Genomic DNA, 16688 nt, shown 5'->3' with positions numbered 1-16688 from the left:
CTAAGCTACTGTTTCCTGGGTATGAATGTATGTAGAACATTGTGTAACTGGATTTCACTGACTTCAGAACTCCCACATAACAAAAGATACTCTTCGCAATGGAGCGAATGCCAAGACGCATGACAAACTGCAATCAATTCAAATGAGCTCCTGTTCGCCAGTTATACAAGGAGAAGCATACTTGTACTTGGAAATAAATGGACACATTCGATGCAATGCCGTAGTAATGTAAAAAGGATTTAACATACTCACCTGTGTTTTTAAAGAATGGAAAGGGGTGCAGAAATATTCTTTATTATTTTGTTGTGTCAAAGTAAAACTTTTGCTGTTCATCATTTACATAAGTAGGTGCACTTTTAAACTGTTCAAAGGGTAACTCCTTCAAAAAGACTGTTTTCTTGTAACTGCAGTAAAAAGTCTGACAACACCAGGTTTTAGTCCAACCTATTTATTTAATAATATTCTCACAAGCTTTCGAGGGGACAGCCTCTTCGTCAGGTGGCATACCCACATCATTCTTGTAACTGGCCAGTACTATTACAATCTGTTGCACTTCATTATGCTTAAGTTCAGAGATCAGGCAGGAGCATAGATCTGGAAGCAACTGCTATATCCCAAAAGGTTTTTTATTCTTTATTGATGGTAACTGAGTTAGACTAGACTGTAAAATTAAATATAAAAGAGCACATCCAATCGTATGTTCAATCACTGATTTAACAAACAAGAATACTAGCTCTAAGGAAATGTTGGTTGTAAAGCTAATTTCTCAATTTTACTTTTTTATTCCTATATCTTCCATGTCAAAACACATTTTTAACAGCTCAGCTACACCTCAACTGAACGTTTCTCCAGCAGATCTTCCACAGCTGCTGTCCACCTGGGACATTTAAAATGTTTCCTTCAAAATGATTGCACATGTATAATTGATTCTGAATGGAAAATGATAGAAGTGCAGATGAGCATCATGTTAGAAAAAAACGCAGTGAAAAAAGTTATGGTTGCCTCTATGATAATTGTTGCCTTTGATAATTGTTGGTTACTTAAGAAAAACTAGTCCGTAAAGAGATAATCATCATATGAACAGTGTGACTTCCAGGTAGGCTAGATCCAGCAAGGTGTTCTTCAGCTGCATTAAATGTTTCAAGTGGAATGTGAACACACTTCAAATTCCACTTGTATAGCAATGTTTCAATTGACCAGTCAGCACTGAAAGAGAAATTTACAAGTTATAATAAAATAAAATTCTTAAAGCAATCCAACCAGGTCTATTAAAATATAAATGCACTCAACCTATGGAAAATTTCAGCCAGTTAATTTTACACAAATCTATCTTATTAAATCTTCCTTGTTTACTTCTTTATCTTAGAGAAAAATTGAGAATTACCAAAAAAGGTTGAAGGGGGAAAATCACATTTTGGTATGGACACATATCTAATAAAAACAGATGACTTTGGGCAAATTGACTGCCATTGTTCTTTATCTCACAACAGTGAACAAGTACCACAATTCAAAAGTACTTGGTTCTTAAACATTTTGGTGTAGCCTGAGAATATGGAAAGCAGTGTAAAAATTAGATCTCCAACACAAAGTTGATGAATATTTAGTTATAAAGCTTATTACATTTAAGACACAACAAGACAGCCAATATTTCCCTCTAGTAGATGAACCAACAATGAATGAAGAAATCTGCACAAAAGGAAGAAGACCTGCCTCAACTGCATAAATCTTGAAGCTATTTTATTATGTTGGCATAATCATCAACACAAAACTATACTTGAAGTGTTTCCATCAAACATAAAATGTTTTGCGTTTAGTCATTCATGGGATTTGGGTGTTACTACTAATGCCAAAATTCTTGGCCAAGGGATAAAGCAAATTGCTCTATCCCTTGAAGTTGGATAGGAATCCACTTACTTGAATCATTCTAGTCCACTGTGGTGTAGGTATTCCACAATGCTATTGGGAGAGAAAGTCTAGGATTTTGACGAAGTGACAGTCAAAGAACAGTGATATAATTCAGATTGATGTATGGCTTGGAGGGGAATGAAGGGGTCCCATGAGTCTGTTGCCCTTGTCCTTGGTGGGAAGAGTCATGGGTTTGGAAGATGCTTTTGAGAAGGAGCCTTGGAGAGTTGCTGCAGTGCATTTTGCTACCGTGTGTCAGCTGTGACAACAGTGAATGTTTCAGGCAGTAGATAGGGTGCCAATCAAGCAGGCTACTTTTTCCTGGATGGTGTTGAGTTCAAATGTTGGAGCTGCACTCATTCAGGTATTAATAATGCTATTCAAGTGCTTATAGTAATGAATGCTCACCTGCGTTCCTGATAAGTGGTCCAGAAAAGCACATGTGGATTTTTTTGCACGAGGTAAAAAACAGTTGTTAAGATATCCTCGAAGTCTAAAAAATAGAAAGAGGACACTTAAAATGTATCTTTTTCCTATTCCCGGATGCAGAAATAAATCTTAAGGTGCAGTTTCACATCGGATTTCATGGTAAATTTAATTACATTTCAGGGGAAAGATGTAAAAGTACAAATACTAAAGAAGGTTTAAAAATGCACTCCAATTATTATTCCGCAGGTCTGGTAGTATCTACATGATAAAGTTTCAGGTCAATGACCTTTCTGAAGTATACCGATGCTGCCAAACCTATTGTCTTTCAGCATTTTCTGGTTTTTTAATATCAAATTTGAAATAGCCACAGTATTTTACTTTTGTACTCTAATTACTCAGCTTGTTGACATGAGTAGCTGTGTACCAATAATACCACTGGTTCAACCACCAGTTTTAGCTAAAAGAGCTTGTTCCAATTCTCACATCTTTAGGACAACAAAAAACATTGATACCATACGAGAGTTCTACTATGTCTATGTACGGGGCTCTCAGTACCCTCCTAATGTTCATTTCCTGCATCCAATTAAACACAGTATACTGACAGGTTTGGTCCTGAGTTTCATTAGTTTATTTAATATTTCTCCCATTTAAATGCATTTATATAATTTCTAAAGCATCATGTGAACTAGATCCACCTTCCTGGTCTGAAGCAAGATAACTTTCTGCCCTTTTACTATCAGTCTGTGACATTCCTGATCATCCCCAGTTTCTTAATTCTCTTCCTAACTTCGTTACTTGTGTGTCTGTAGAGTATTTTCCTATTTTGTTTAGCAATTCTTGAGCATTGAATTTCATTGGTCCTTTCTGTACTTTTTAAACTTCTCTCCTTGTTTCTTTATACTCTCCTTCCTGTCTTCCTTTCCATACCATCAAATTTTCTTTTATCTTGATTTATGCATGATAACTTCAGTATTTATTGATTTTTGCAGAGCATTTTCCCAGACTCTGTTGGACACCAGGTGAAATGTTTTCTATTGTTGGTTAATGTACGTTACAATATTGTCCATTTTACTTCTTTCTTAAGTTCTATTCTTAGCTTTTTTAAAGTTTATTTATTAGTCACAAGTAGGTTTACATTAACACTGCATGAAATTATTATGAAAATTCCCTAGTCGCCATACTCATGCACCTGTTCAGGTACACTGAGGGAGAATTTAGCATAGCCAACGCATCTAACCAGCACGTATTTTGGACTGGGAGGAAATCCACACAGACAGAAGGAGAACGTGCAGAAGCCACTTGGTGACACAAGCTGGGAGGCAGAAGTGCTATGCCAGCATGCCAGCTTCTCTTGGACTTTACTCCTGCTCCACTGGTCATTTAGCAGTTGGTTGACTGAGAGAAACTTCAGCCCCCATCTGGGGAGGAACCTCCACCTCACAGCTGCAGGCCAATTAAATGGCTGGCAGCTCTGTTTTCAGTGCAGACAATGAGTGGCAGCCACTGCTGGAACCCTCCAATCCCAAGCAGCAATCATAGGAATTGGATGTGAGATTAAATAGGGGAGCGGGGGCAAGTTGTTGGGGTCAAGCTCAGGTGAATAGGGTAAGTGGGAGTGAAGCAGCAGTCTGGCTTGGTGATAGTGACCACAATTCGGTTACGTTTACCTTAGTGATGGAAAGGGATAGGCATATACCAAAGGGCAGAAGTTCTAGGGGGAAAGGAAATTATGAGGCAATTAGGCGAGATTTAGGCTACGTAGGTTGGAGTAGGAAACTGCAGGGGCTGGGAACAACTGAAATTTGGAGCTTGTTCAAGGAGCAGCTACCGCAAGTCTTTGATAAATATGTACCTGTCAGGCAGGGAGGAAGTGGTCAAGTGAGGGAACCGTGGGGTACTAAGGAAGTTGAATCTCTGGTGAAGAGGAAGAGGAGGCTTACGTAAAGATGAGACGTGAAGGCTCAGTTAGGGCACTGGAGAGTTACAAATTAGCCAGGAAGGAGCTAAAGAGAGTTAAGAGCTAGAAAAGGACATGTGAAGACTTCAGCAGGTAGGATCAAGGAGAACCCGAAAGCTTTCTATAGGTATGTCAGGAATAAAAGATTGATCAGGGACAGTAGTGGGAAGTTGTGCACAGAGTCTGAAAAGATGGGAGAGGCACTAAATGAATATTTTTCATCGGTATTCATGCAGGAACAAGTCAATGTAGTTGAGGAAAATACTGAGATACAGGCTTTTAGACTAGACGGGATGGAGGTGCATAAGGAGGTGTTAGCAATTCTTGAGAGTATGAAAATATATAACTCCCCTGGGCCGGATGGGATTTATCCTAGGATTCTCTGGGAGGCTAGGGAGGAGATTGCAGAGCCTTTGACTTTGATCTTCATGTCGTCATTGGCTACAGGTGTAGTGCCAGAAAACTGGAGGATAGCAAATGTTGTCCCCTTGTTCAAGAGGGGGAGTAGAGACCATCCTGGGAATTATAGACCGGTGAGCCTTACTTCTGTTGTGGGCAAAGTTTTGGAAAGAATTGTAAGAGATAGGATTTATAATCATCTAGAGAGAAATAATTTGATTAGGGATAGTCAACACGGTTTTGCGAAGGGTAAGTCGTGCCTTACAAGCCTCATCGCGTTCTTTGAGAAGGTGACCAAAGAGATGGATAAGGGTAAAGCAGTTAACATGGTGTATATGGATTTTAGCAAAGCATTTGATAAGGTTCCCCGTGGTAGGTTACTGCAGAAAATACGGATGCATGGGATTGAGGGTGATTTAGCAGTTTGGATCAGGAATTGGCTAGCTGACAGAAGACAGAGGGTGGTGGTTGATGGGAAATATTCAACCTGGAGTTCAGTTACTAGTGGTATACCGCAGGGATCTGTTTTGGGGCCACTGCTGTTTGTCATTTTTATAAATGACCTAGATGAGGGTGTAGAAGGATGGGTTAGTAAATTTGCAGTGAGGATGGATGTTAGTTTGCAGAGGGACAAATAAGCTGCAGAGCTGAGCTGAGAGGTGGTAAATGGCATTTAATGCGGAAAAGTGAGGTGATTCACTTTGGAAAGAGTAACAGGATTACAGAATAAAGGGATAATGGAAGGACTCTTGGTAGTGTCGACGAGCAGAGCGATCTCGGTGTACATGTGCATAGATCCCTGAAAGTTGGCACCCAGGTTGATAAGGTTGTTAAGAAGGCGTACGGTGTGTTAGCTTTTATTGGTAGAGGGATTGAATTTCGGAGCCGTGAGATTATGTTGCAACTGTACAAAACTCTGGTGCGGCCACACTTGGAGTATTGCGTACGGTTCTGGTCGCCGCATTATAAGATGTGGAAGCATTGGAAAGGGTGCAGAGGAGGTTTACCAGGATGTTGCCCAGTATGGTGGGAAGGTCTAAAGAGGAAAGGCTGAGGGACTTGAGGTTGTTTTCATTAGAGAGAAGGTTAAGAGGTGACCTAATTGAGGCATACAAGATGATCAGAGGATTAGATAAGGTGGACAGTGAGAGCCTTTTTCCTCAGATGGTGATGATTAACACAAGGGGACATAGCTTTAAATTGAGGGGTGATAATTATAGGACGGATGTCAAAGATAGGTTCTTCACTCAGAGGGTTTTAAGGGTGTGGAATGCCCTGCCTGCAGCAGTTGTGGACTTGCCAACTTTAAGGGCGTTCAAATGGTCAGTGGATAGGCATATGGATAACGTTGGAATAGTTTAAGTTAGAGGGTCATTAGATTCGTTCCACTGGTTGGTGCAACATCGAAGGCTGAAGGGCCTGTACTGCGCTGTAATGTTCCATGTTCGAACGGGCACAGGGCTCAAATGAAAAAACCTCACACTTTGCCTTGGACCAGCATTGAAAACTGTTGGAGAACACACCTGCATAGGTACCTTTCACCTTAGATTAAATCCTCATGGTAGCAAGAGGCCTTTAAATGGTTGTTTAAGGGCCTCAACTATACCAAGAAGAGTAGGGGCCTTTCGATGCATCTCCTGCTAATGATCAATTTATGGTAGATTGGCATGACAGCACCCTACATTTTTCAGCCTAGTTCTGCCAGCCAATCTGCCCTGTTTTGTGGCAGGCTGAGTAAAGTAGCTATTCTTCACTGAGTGTTATCACCCATATACTAGGTTTCCTTCATGGTCAGGCTATCAATAGCTTCAGCAATGATGAGGTTGTATAAGATTAGTTTTTTTTAGGAAAATGCAGAACAGGAAAATTGTTCCTCAATATCAGGTTTAGGGAAAATGGGAAGAACAGAAGGTTGGGAAAGGTGAGAAAAACAAACTCCTTTTCAATGTTCAAATTCCACTTTAGCTCATTGGCACCATTTCCGTCACCTCTCCCAACATAACTTGGCATGTTTTTTACACCCTTCCCACTATAAAACCCAAGGAAAGTTCATGTTAAAGGCATAAATGCATGTTGTTCTGCTCTTGGTAAGCAGTCCCTCAAGATCAAGGACAACTTGCTTGCATTACAGGTTGATGGGTTCTGAAATGGTTGCTAAGTCTAGTGTGTGATCTGCAGACTCTGTGGAGCAGGTGATGTTTGGTTGTTTGGAGTTTTGTGTGTTCCACCATCAAACTTGTCTCTATTTTTGAATAAAGTCACAGTAACAGCGTTGCTGAGATCCCCGGCTTGTGCTTATCTTCACAGATGTGGGTTATGAGGTTCTGCCAGGACTGATCTCCGCTGTGTTTCAGAATTTCAGCAGGAATTCCATCTGTTTGAGGGACTTTTGTGTTCTTCAATTTTCTAAAGGCTTTTTCAACTTTGCTCCTCTTATGTTTGGAGAAGGATCACTGAAGCTCCTTTAGTTTGCCAGCCTCCATAGCATCAATCCTGAGGGCACAACACAAAAAGACAAAGCGAATGTCGAACAACATTTGTTAGCAATCATCAAATATCGATAATCAAGTCATCACTGTAATGCACACGTGCTTTCTTGATCACCACTACCAAGGAGCTCGAGCAAAATCATCATCTACTTTGAACAGTGGTAGAGATAGAACCTGCAGTGAATCTGAAATTCAATTGTACAAAGTTCTGACCTGCACCTTCCTGAAACAGTGACACCACCAAAACCAGTTAAGGAAAACATTTCAGTTTCAGACCAAATACAGAGTCAACTTCTAGGTTCAACATCAACACTGGTCAAAACAACCATCAATGATGTCATTCATGTCAAAAATGCCTGAGGCTACAAATAGTGCCAAGATGCACACTGTGGCACAGTGGTTAGCACTGCTACCCCACAGTACTAGGGACACAGGTTAGACTCCCGGCTTGGAATCTGCACGTTCTCCACGTCTGCATGGGTTTCCACCGGGTGCTCCAGTTTTCTTCCACATTCCAAAATACTTGCTGCTTAGGTGCATTGGCTATGCTAAATTCTCCCTCAATGTACCCAAATAGGCTCTGGAATGTGATGACTCAGGAATTTTCACTATAACTTCAGTGTCGTATTAATGCAAGCCAACTTGTGACAATAATAAATAAACTTTAAGAACCAGATGCCTGAAGTTTGCCAGCAACCAGAGAATGATGACCACCACCGCCACCCCCCCCCCCCCCCCCCCGAAACTGTCTTATTGATTATTGTTGTTTGATTAATATTCATGTTACACTTGTTTATATTTGTTGGGGACATTTCACTTAAAGGGAGAAGAAATGTCGTGTTTATGATGATTTCAGAGAAGTAACACTGAAGCTAGACAGAGCACTGTATAATGGAAAAGGAGTCAACAATGAGCTGGATCTCAGTTTCTGAGTGAGCACACGAGGTTTTGATTCTGGATTGAAGGTGGCGTATGTCTCCTATCACTTTAGATTATCTCCATGACGATGGATAATGTGCTGTGAGGTACAGCATTGTAGTGAGGAAAATGGAGAACAAAGTTGGTGTAATGACAAAGCGTTGTTTAACACCAATTCTCACTCAGAATCTGAGCATGGATTCCATCTGCTGCAGGAGCATTGTTGTTTTTCAGTTGTCTAATGGCTTTTTCAACTTCCCCTCTGAGCAGGGTAACACAGAGACCAAGCCAAAAGGGATAAAGGGTCAAGGTCATTCAAGTTGAAGACAGAGTTTTGGTTAAGGAATTATTCAAAATGTTCACGCCAATGAGCAACGATTGCTTCCCTATCTTTGATTAATTTCACCCCACTCCGGCTTGGCTCTCAGCAGAGTGAGCTCTTGCCTGCTTGGACCATAGATTGTCTTGGCAGCACTCAGCACTGAAGAAACTGCACATGTCCTTGGTTTTGAAGTTGTTGGATCTCCCACATTGTGTATCATTTGTTCTTTTATGTTATAGGTTTTACCAGTGCCTTCAGCTGCCGGTAGGACTGCTGCTTTTCTCTTGAACCATGGTGAAGTTGCCAGTGAAAGCTTTGCACTTCGATTAAGTCCCATATTTCTTGATAATTTCCATCATACTGCTTATGTTTTCTAATGGAGAACCATGGATCTCTGAAAAGATACTTTTTATTGTGGACTTTAGGATCAAGCAGGCAGTATAGGCACACTGATTCCAGATGTTGTAGGTTGGCAGTGAGAATTTAGAAAGGCCATCTTGGTTAATCTTTCAGGTCATTCACGATAATCCTCATACAGCATTGCTTCTGTTGCCTCTACTGTTTGGCAGCCAGGATAAAGCGATGATCAGCCCAGCAGTCATCTGTACCTGTCATGGCATGGATGCAACATGTACTTAAAGGTCAAGCAGGAAAGTAGAATCAAGACCACAAGCCTTGACTCAAAAAGCCACATGACCTCCTGCTGCTCAGTCTATGTTCCTCTGCTCCATTAACTATGAAGTAGAAGCTTAAAAGTTTAACTTAATACTGAAATTAACAATACTCCCATCAAGCCACTTAAAGACCTAAGTTTGAGGCAGTGAAATTGTGTTTTTCCCGCCAGCACAAATATATTAGCAGTTAAAATTGTTCAAACGGTAGAAAATATAAAAACAAGCAGAAGTGGTTCTGCAAAATCTTTACCTTTCGGCTCATAAAACACATCAGACCCCAAAATGATGTCTATCGGTGGTAATAGCACTAGCTCAGGAGATATTTGTCCCCAGGTTAAACCGATGACAGATACATTCTCAAGGTTATTAATCTGGCAATTTAGGCAGCAGTTATCCAAGCAATTCTGTTTCACTGCATCATCCGATAAAATCACTCTCGCACCACATTTTGCTGCCACTATGCCTGGTAGGCTGGCACCAGCTCCAATCTGAAAACACAAAATTAATTCTTGTACCATTCCATTTGATATATAACGTGTAATAATTTGAAAACAATATTCAATTTTCTATGATTTAAAAGTATAGTAGCTTTATATTAACAAATCTTTTGCACTGGTCAATTAAGCTAGGATGAGCAAAAGGAGCAAATGCAAGACTATGACAATGTAGAACTAGTTTTTAATGCAATATAAATATTTTAATAAAAGAATTCTTATGCAACCTTGCTTGAGTGTTGCATAAAGATTTTTCAAAACTTCAACAGGCATTCTTCTAAAAATATCAACAGGTAATACTTATTAACCCATTTTGGGAAACTAGCTTAGAATTTGACAGGTTTATAGCTTTTTAATAGAACTGTGATAAACCTAATTTTCATTCTGTAATTTTCATTTTAAAAAGGAATTTCAGTCTTGATCAGCAGAGGGCATACCCATTCTCTTATGCAGCAAAACAGCTTGAATTGTGTAACAAATGTATCCCAATTTATCCTAGACGTTTCCACCTATTTTCTGCCTATGTATGCATACTACTGTATTATCAAATATCAAGTGAAGTTATTTTACCTCTAAAATGGTCTTTCGTCTTACTGTGTTTCTGTAAAACCACACGTATTGTGCCAGAACCACAGCACATGGCCATATATACATGCCATATTGGGAATCAAGTACCTGAAGAAGCAACAATAACCTGCATTTATATAGTACTCTTATCATGGTAAAGTATCCCAACACACTTCACAAGAACTTAATCAGACAAAAGTTGACGAGCCAACGAGAAAAAATTTTGATGAAAGATCAACTTGGAATGTTAACTTTCTTTCTCCACAGATGCTGTCTTTGTTGAGTTTTTGCAGCATTTTCTGTTTTTATCTGGGATCCAAATCTTACAATCATCAAATGTACCTTGGAAGATGCGTTACAGCATCCCTTGAAAATTCCAACAGAAGGACTCCATGGGAATCGCCCAGGAAGTTTGAACATTCGTTCGGATCCTCCAAAAAAGTCTTAACTCTGAGTTAGAGTGGGAGACTTCAGACATTTCCAAATTACTTCCCTGGGTAAGTGGAAATGTTAGGCAGAATAAAACTTAATTTATATCACCTGGCTAACTATACAGCTGACACACCCCCAATTACACACTGACCACACAACTCCAGCCCTTCGGCTAGGCCCCATCACCTGACCTCAAAAGCATCCCAACCCAAGCTAAGTCTGCCAAAGCCAATGCCTGCCCCCAAACCTGACCTGACTAGCCCCCAACCTAACAACCCTACCTAACCCAACTGCTCATTCACCCACCCTAACCCACATCCAACAACCACCCTAACTAGTTACCAACCTTCTATCCTACCTACGTGCCACCCTACCCACTTGCCACACTTAGTCCCTCTCTCTAGTTTCTCAAAGAAGCTTTGGGCTACTTACAGAACTGATACAGTGTTGTAAAATGCGGGTGTGGTATTTGCACAAATTATCTCCACTGCTCCCTTGGAGGATTTCTGCACTGAATCAGTTCTGCAAGATCCTCCATTGGAAGATTGTGCTGAAATATTGGAGGAAGGTAACTACATTTTTTTAATATCTGATCAGGATCAGAAATAGGAGTTCAGACCCTTAATGGAAGATTCAAGCTTAGGACTGGTGATCAAACTGGTGATCAAAGGGCTGGATTTTAAGCAGCATCTTAAGAGAGGGATGGATGTTTTTGGAGGAATTCCAAAGCTTAGAGCCGAGACAGCTGAAGAAACAGCTGTCAATGAGGACCAGAGAAGCGAGGTTGCACAAGAAGCCAAATTTGGAGAACTACAATTGTCACAGAATTGAGGGGCTCGAAGAAGTTACAGAATTACAGATGGAATGGGTCGCTAGTCAATAGTGTCAGTCGTCTCCAGAAATAACTGCAGGGTCATAAAATAAAGCCATTGCAGGAGATTCTGTGGTCCCAGCTGTATAAGCAAGCAAGGAAGTCAGTCAGAGTAGTCCCAACATTGGGCAATGGAGGAGATATTGAAGAAGAAACAATGTGGTCAACCACGTCAAAGACTACAGGTAGGTCAAGAAGTATTGTGCACCAGTTACACAGGATGTAATTTGTGGCTTTGATCGGATCCATTTATTTCAGTGCTGTGACATCAGAATTAGATTGGAAAGCTTCAGATATGGTTTCTGGAAACCTACCGAAAACATAAGCATAAGATGCGGAAGGCACCATCAATCACGTTGACAAATTTTGAAGAGAAAAAGGAGGTTGGCAATAGGAAGAGGACAAAGCACCATTGTTATCAATATTATTTATTGGATTCTGTGTGAGCAGAAGAGAAAACAGAATATTAAGTTCAAACAGATTGGTTCAGAAAATCACATTATTGCATCCTTAACTTATTTTTCCTCATTGATCCAATCTTTCTTAAGTAGTAACAACTTTTACAGTACCTCCATCAATGTAAGGCACTAATCTATATTTATTCCAGGATTCAGTAATGACTTTCAAAAGGGAATTAGGTAAATATCTGAAGGAAGAAAAATTGCAAGGACATGGGAGAAAAGAACAGGGGAGTGGAACTAACTGAAATGCTCTTCAAGAATTGGTGCAAATCCGACTGGCTAAATGATCTTCTTCTGTGGGGTAGTATTCAATGAATCGTTCGCCAATTCTGGTTAAAACATCCGTGAAATTAATTATACAAACAGCTTTAAAGTCACAAATAAATATAGATAATATCTAGTTGGGATTATATTACCTTTTTCTATTTATATGTAACCTTCTAAACTAAGAACTAAACACACTTTAAATAATAATTAAGGAATGCCGAATAGACTCACGAAGCAATATATGTCTTATTTTCATTGGAAAAATTGGCTGGAAATTACTTCAGGGAATAAAAATCATGGCCAGATATTTGGTTTCCTTTGTATTGCTAATAGAAAAATAATGTGGTAATTGCCTTGATTTGATCAGTTGCAGTAATATGTTATTTAATGTTCTAATATTGGATCTTTCAGGAAATTACTACCTGGTGTTAAAATTATTTCATTTATTCTGCTTACTAAAATTTGTTCATTCCTGAATTACCAGTTTTGATGTCGCATTCACACAGATCAAGAAAAACTTCCCTCAGCTGAACAGATTGTATGATGGCTCTTTGATGGATTAATGGTAGTTGCATCTACTGTTACAAAGTCAGCAAAATAATATGGAGAGGAGAAAATGGAGAAATGATTTTCAAAACAAAACGTCAGCATTTCTTCAGGAAATTTCCTTTCTTCTCCCTGACAAATATTGCCCAGCATGAAATGGATATTTTGTATTGTTTTCTGTCTGATAATACAAACCAATTCCTTCATAAGAGAGTAAACACCTCCATTTCGCATTCATCCACCCATCAGCTGTATCTACCCTTACTACGGAAAAACAGATCAGTGAAATAACATTCACAAATCCACCACCACCACCAGCCACCCTATGCCACAGCACGTTTGAGCACCATCTTGTCAACTCTCAGATTGCAAGACTGCCAGCTTTTCCAAACTCCACAACTGATGTATCCCCTACTGCACCAGTTTCAATGATCTTTCAATTCAGAAAGTAACATTCTTCAATTTTCTCAGCTACAGATACTTTCCTCACCCCCTTCTCCTACAGTATGTGCCACCCATCTCCCAAATTCATGTTGCCAGTCTTCCTGAATTTGTACACAGTAACTCATCAGTGGTGCTCAGGGAACCTGCTGCAAAACTGTTGGGATTACGAATTATCTCTTTCAGCATTGCTGTCTCAAGAAAAAGCAATGCAACATATTCACCTCCAAGTCACACAACATCCTGATTTGGACACATAGTATGGTCCCTTCATTCCACTGAGTCAAGATCCTGAAACATCATACCAAATGGCACTATGGGAACACTTATGCTGCATCATTTAAGAGAGGTGCTCATTGGCCACCTTCTCAAGGGCAATTAGGTATGGGCAATAAATGCCAACCTCATAAGAATCCAAGAAGTATAAAGGTGGGAACCAGAACCAGCAGTGAACAAGTCCAGAAACAGAGCAAGAACGGAATGCAATTTACCAGCAGCTTTGCATATTGGTCACATGAATATATTTCAAAACAATATGAAGTCTTTAAATTGCAAGGAAGAAATAATTTGCATCTATATGTTCCCTTTCACAACTTCAAAGTATTCCAAACCACTTCACATCCAAACATATACATAACCTCCCTACTCTTATATTCAATTCCCCTTGCAATAAATGGTAGCATTCTATTAGCTTTGCTAATTGCTTGCCTCACCAGCATTCTGGGCTTTTGCAATTGATGGGACTAGGGCACCTAAACCTTCCTGTACCTCAGAGCAAAATGATCCTCAGAACATCTGCTATTTCCTTCAAGGCTTCTTTTAACCGCCTGGGATACAATACGTCCAGTTCTAGTGATTTATTTAACTTCAAGGATAACAGTCCCTCCAGTACTCCCTCTCTCATTATGCTTACTGTTTGTAATATTTCACAATCCTCTTTAATTGGAATGTCTGCATCATCCCTCTTAAGAAAACAGAAACAAAGTACTCACATCTGTACAAAAGAAGAATTACAAACAAAAATTATGAGGGCAAAGACTCTTTTGGGATCTATGACAGGCAGCAGGATTGGGCAATTATGGAAGGAGGGTGTACATTAAGAATAACCTGCATACATCTTCAGCATTAACACAGAAGTCATCTTGTACATTCCTGATAGACCCTACCTTTTCCTTATTTATCCATTTGCTTTTAATGTAGTGATAAAACATCCTTGGATTTTCCTCACTTTTACATTTGGTTTATTAATATCACGTATTGGGATACAGTGAAAAGTATTGTTTTTTGCACGCAATACAGAAATAAACAAACCATTCATTGATTACATAGTGGAGAAAAAAGGAGAGGCTGCAGAATATAGTGTTAGTTACAGATAGGGTGATGAGAAAAATCAGCTTAATACATGATAGGGTCATTCAAAGTTTACTTGCTCAAATTTTTTCATCTCCTCTCCTTGCTTTCATAACTTTTTTTTTACTTCACCCCCATACTTTCTATAATCCTCTAGGCTTTCTATAGTACTGTTTTTTTTTGAGATTGGCATAAGATTTTTCTGCTTTATCTTGCCCTCTATGCTTCTGAGTAAGTAGGAGATCCTAGATTTAATAGTACACCCTTTTCATTGTGGGGACATATCTACACTCTGCCTGTGGAATCTCACTTTGAAATGCCTCCCACTGCTTTTCTTCAAGTAGTTACATTTGCCACATTTTCAACAGATCACTTCTCAGCTTTGAAAAAAATTGCCTTCATTCAACTTTTCCAGAACAATGCAAAATCTAACTGCAGCATAGGACTGCAGAGATGATTCATCAATTAATTCCAGAGATGGAGGGACTGCCCTGTTTGGAAAGGTTAAACAGATTGGATCTTTATTCTCTGGAGTTTAGAAGAATGTGAGGTGACCTCATTCAAAATTATAGGAGCTCGACAGCTAGATCTAGGACGAAAGTTCCTCCTGGCTGCAGTGGTAAGGGTGGTCTAGATCCAAGAGACATAGTCACAGAATAAGGAGCAGGCCATTTAGGACTGAACGGTGAAATTTCTTTGGAATTTGCTGTCCCAAATGGTTGTGGAGACTCAAATGTTAAGTATGTTAAACACTGAGATTCTCGTTTTTTTTACATGTGAAAAACATCAAGGTATACAGAGGGAGTGCAGGAAATGGTGAAGATCAGGCAATGATCTCAGTGAATGAGACAGCCAGGTCAAAGAACTGAATGGTCTACTCCTGCTCCTGTTTCTTATGGAAAACATTTAACAAAATACTTTGATGGCAGTGAGTTAAGGAAGAAAAATCTACTTTGATAAAGTTTCATTCACAGGACATTTTATAACCAGATATTTTTTCAGTAAAAGTGAAATGATAGTTGTTTCTGTTGGTAAATGTAGACGCCTAATTTCACCAAGTTCCACAAATGGCACAAGATAAATTACCAATTGATCCATTGTGGGATGGAATTTAAACTAAGTGCCTGTCCTCCAAGAATGTATCATTTTACATCTATCAAAACAGGTAGTACTGAGCAGCCACAGTTTAACACCTTATCTACAACGGTTTCAAGAATGAAACAACTTCCCAGGGACAACACTATAGTGTCAGATCCTTCACAGCAGAGAGAGGGTGAGAGCATCCGTCTCCCCTCGCCCCCCCCCCCCACCTCTTCCCCAGGCGGGGGGTGGGGGGAGCCACCCTCTGCCCAGTTACATTGCAACTCTCAGCACACCATTCCCTGCTTAGGAAAGGTCATTTCCCAACTCCAAAGTCCAGTGCATTCAAGTAAAGGCTATGGGAGGGACACACAGATAATAAGACACCACATTTGGAAAGGCGGCTTTAACTGGCACTGACCGCTGGGATAATCCTTCCAGGTTTAATTTCACCCCCCCCCCAAACAGGAACAGAAAATGCTGGAAAACCTCAGCATGTCTGACAGCATCTATGCAAAGAGAATATAAGTCTCACCACACCAGGTTAAAATCCAATAGACTTAGTGATAAGCAAAATTTGGTAGTTTGCTACCAAATAAACCTGTTGGACTTTATCCTGACATTGTGAGACTTCTTACAGTGTTTCCCCCAGTCCAATGCCAACATCGCCACGTCAGAGAGAATAAATCCAGCGTTTGGAGTCTGGATGACCCCTTATCAGGGCTGTTCTGTTTCAGATTCCAGAGCCCGCGGTATTTTGCCTTTAATTTCCCCCCCGTAAGGCTGGCTGGAAGGCACAAATGAGGAAGGGTCCAATTGACCACAATTTCAATCCGCCTCTCCCTTATTCCCAACCGAGAGCACTTCAATCTCCATCTATAAGGAAGCCTGTCCTTCAGTCAGCCACCTCCGGTACGGACACCTCCAGCCTCTCAGCCCCTTCTCCCAGCGATGGCGGCGCCACAAACACGAAGCGCTTGGCCCGCGCCAGGCCGCTCATGGCGTCAGCAGCGAACTCTGACCCCTCCGGGACGAGGGGGGGGCTAGCGCCAACGTCACGTGAGTGACGGGATGACCCGCCAATCG

At 40.3% G+C, this 16688-nt stretch overlaps 1 protein-coding gene across 4 annotated transcripts; it reads right to left on the bottom strand.

The window, feature by feature from the left end:
* Positions 1 to 588: 588 nt before the first annotated feature.
* On the bottom strand, positions 589 to 16622 carry mettl23 (methyltransferase 23, arginine). 4 transcript variants are annotated; one of them, XM_080208882.1, is made up of 5 exons: positions 16510 to 16622; positions 10158 to 10262; positions 9344 to 9581; positions 2314 to 2398; positions 589 to 1206 (listed from the first exon to the last, which is right to left on the bottom strand). In XM_080208882.1, exons 1-5 carry the CDS (start codon positions 16600 to 16602, stop codon positions 1041 to 1043), a joined length of 687 nt encoding a protein of 228 aa, XP_080065008.1. In that variant the 5' UTR covers positions 16603 to 16622; the 3' UTR covers positions 589 to 1040. The 4 variants fall into 4 exon arrangements, with proteins under 4 accessions (XP_080065008.1, XP_080065009.1, XP_080065010.1 ...); XM_080208883.1 differs by having other exon boundaries at positions 16458 to 16551; XM_080208884.1 differs by lacking the exon at positions 16510 to 16622 and adding an exon at positions 16241 to 16313.
* Positions 16623 to 16688: the final 66 nt, after the last annotated feature.

This window comes from Carcharhinus amblyrhynchos, chromosome 21, assembly GCF_965287045.1.
Source record: "Carcharhinus amblyrhynchos chromosome 21, sCarAmb.v2.hapA, whole genome shotgun sequence".
In the NCBI taxonomy this organism is placed as follows: domain Eukaryota; kingdom Metazoa; phylum Chordata; class Chondrichthyes; order Carcharhiniformes; family Carcharhinidae; genus Carcharhinus; species Carcharhinus amblyrhynchos.
This window is presented reverse-complemented; position numbering and strand designations above follow the sequence as displayed.